Source organism: Eimeria mitis, genomic scaffold (assembly GCF_000499745.2).
Source record: "Eimeria mitis Houghton genomic scaffold, Emh_scaff1680, whole genome shotgun sequence".
Taxonomy (NCBI): domain Eukaryota; phylum Apicomplexa; class Conoidasida; order Eucoccidiorida; family Eimeriidae; genus Eimeria; species Eimeria mitis.
Window position 1 is genome coordinate 1 of NW_013569997.1, and position 2,500 is coordinate 2,500.

The window sequence follows — 2,500 nt, forward strand, 5'->3', positions numbered from 1 at the left end:
GAGCATATCATGTGCAGAAGAAGACTTGTGCTTCATGTGGTGAGGGTTTAGGGTTTAGGGTTTAGGGTTTGCAAACGAGGGTTTAGGGTTTTCATGCTGTAACATACTCTATATATACACAAAACCCTCCCTGTGGGGTCCACGCTACAATACATGCATGCGGGCTCTCCTCCTGCTCCTCTTTGTCTCTTTTCTTTTTCTTTTTTTCTACTTTATTATTCGTTATGTTCAGCTGCTGCGGGTATTACGGTGTACGTACACCCGGGGGCTACCTGCAGCGGCAGCAGCAGCAGCAGCAGCAGCTGCTGCTGCTGCTGCTGCTGGTGGATGCCTGCCTCCTAATATATCTCTTTATCTGTGCAAGATAATGTCAGCCTCGGGTTGTTGAGCATGAGGGTGTTTGTTGGTGGGGTTGCTGCTGTGCGTTGGGGTGTACATACACCTCAGTACACTGAGTTTGGGTTTGTTTGCTCCGCTAGGGTTTAGGGTTTAGGGTTTAGGGTTTAGGGTTTAGGGTTTTGATATGNTTTGGGTTTGTTTGCTCCGCTAGGGTTTAGGGTTTAGGGTTTAGGGTTTAGGGTTTAGGGTTTTGATATGCTCAGGATACCCCTCTGCTAAGAAGAGGACATACAACTGGTCCGCCAAGGCAAAGAGAAGACACACCACTGGCACCGGCAGGTCCGTCTAGGGTTTAGGGTTTAGGGTTTAGGGTTTAGGGTTTAGGGTTTAGGGGGGATGGATGAGGGTCCCCATATGTGGTTTGCATATTATTTTATTTTTTTATCTGTCTCTCTCGCCGTTGTGCTGCTGCTGCTCTGTGTCTCGCTGATACCCTCTCCTAGGGTTTGTATGTTGCAGGTACTCTAGTCTAGGGTTTAGGGTTTAGGGTTAGGGTTTAGGGTTTAGGGTTTAGGGTTTAGGGTTTGTGTGTGCAGAATGAGGTATCTGAGGACTCTGCCTCGCCGCGCAAAGAACCAATTCAGAGAGGGTACAGTTGCAGTCAGCCAAAAGAGAAAAACAAAAACACAAAAGTAAACCCTAAACCCTAAACCCTAAACCCTAGAAACAAGTCGTCATAGAGACAAATAAATAACACCACGGGGGCCCCAAACATGGGGGCCCCCCCATACCCCCAACACGCGGCCTCTGCCTCTGGCTAATGCAATATCCTCTGCTGTGGGGCTTGGGTTGCATGGGGGTCCCCCTGGGGCCCACTGGGGGCCCCCTGGGGGCCCCCCGGGCCGCTTGGGGGGCCCCCTGGGGAGCTTTGGGGGGACCCCAGTACCCTTTTGGGGCTCAAGAGAAACTGTTAGGGGCCCCTCAGGGGCCCCCCATGGGGGGCCCCAGTGCATGCAAGGAGGGGACTGAGTTTGTCGTTGGTGTTGGTTGGTTGTTTTAACTGAAGTGTAGTTTAGTAGGAGAAGGGTTTATATAAACCCTAAACCCTAAACCCTAGGCTAGTTTATATAAACGGCACGCTAGTAAGCTAGTTTATATAAACCCTAAACCCTAAGCTAGTTTATACAAACACTAAGCTAGCAGGCTAGTGTATATAGGCCCTAAACCCTAGACTAGTTTATATAAACCCTAAACCCCAGGGTAGATGTAGAGGAAAGGGGAGAGGGGGGGTAGGGGGCCCCCAGGTGTATAGGGCCCCCAGGTGTATAGGCACCTCAAGCAGGGGCCAGAGGAGGGGAGGGGCGAGGAGGAGGGGCCATAAGAAGGCAGCAAGTAGAAGGAGAGTTGAGTTTATAGAAAGGGGTGTTGCGGTGTACGGATAGCTTGGGGTGTACAGGCAGCTTGGGGTGTATAGGCACCTACAGCCAAAGGCTATATGGGGCTGGGTGCCCCAGAAGGGGGGAGAAAGAGAAATATAAATATATTTTATTATTTAAATTGAGTTATATTTATTATTTTTAATTATTTTTCTATTTAATTTGATAATAAAACGTTAATCAGGGGCCCCAACAGGACAGGGGGCCCCCCGGCGTGTTACAGGGGGTACTAGGGTGGTGGGGTTGTTGTTATTTAGGGGCCCCTTTATTGTTGCTGCTGCTGCTGCTATTTCTCTACTTTTTTTCTTTTTTTATTTGCATTTTCATCTTAGCATGCAACACAAACCCCACCACTATACTCTCCGCCGCCCCTAGAGGGGCCCCCAGCCCGGGTTTGGGGGGCCCCCCTAGAGGGGCCCTCTGTAGGCAGCACCATGGGGCCCCCCCCTAAACAGAAGTCGGTGGGGGCCCTCCTGCTGCAGTCAGCAGATCTCCGTGACCTGCTATGTGCAGCCTCACGAGCTCGAGTGCGTTTATAAACCCTAAACCCTAAACCCTAAACCCTAGAATTTTACCCTCTCCATAGACCTACGGTCTAGGGTTTAGGGTTTAGGGTTTAGGGTTTAGGTTTTTCTTATGCTTCAGGTTATGAAGGAAGAAGTGCAGACTCTCCCTGCACCTGATGTCGCTCTCCTGTGCTACCGCGTGGGGGGCCTCCTTAATAC

General features: G+C 50.5%; 1 protein-coding gene across 1 annotated transcript in view; it reads left to right on the plus strand.

Moving 5' to 3' along the window:
• Window positions 1-390: 390 nt before the first annotated feature.
• EMH_0041650 (60S ribosomal protein L37, putative) overlaps window positions 391-2,500 on the plus strand; it is a gene marked incomplete at both ends in the record, with an annotated part of 9,301 nt that continues 7,191 nt past the window's right edge. Inside the window, 4 exons of the mRNA XM_013495656.1 lie at window positions 391-406; window positions 603-678; window positions 936-999; window positions 2,421-2,500. The exon at window positions 2,421-2,500 is cut by the window's right edge and continues 230 nt beyond it. Of these exons, the coding sequence (XP_013351110.1) occupies window positions 391-406; window positions 603-678; window positions 936-999; window positions 2,421-2,500 (236 nt within the window). The remainder of the gene's footprint in view (window positions 407-602; window positions 679-935; window positions 1,000-2,420) is intronic.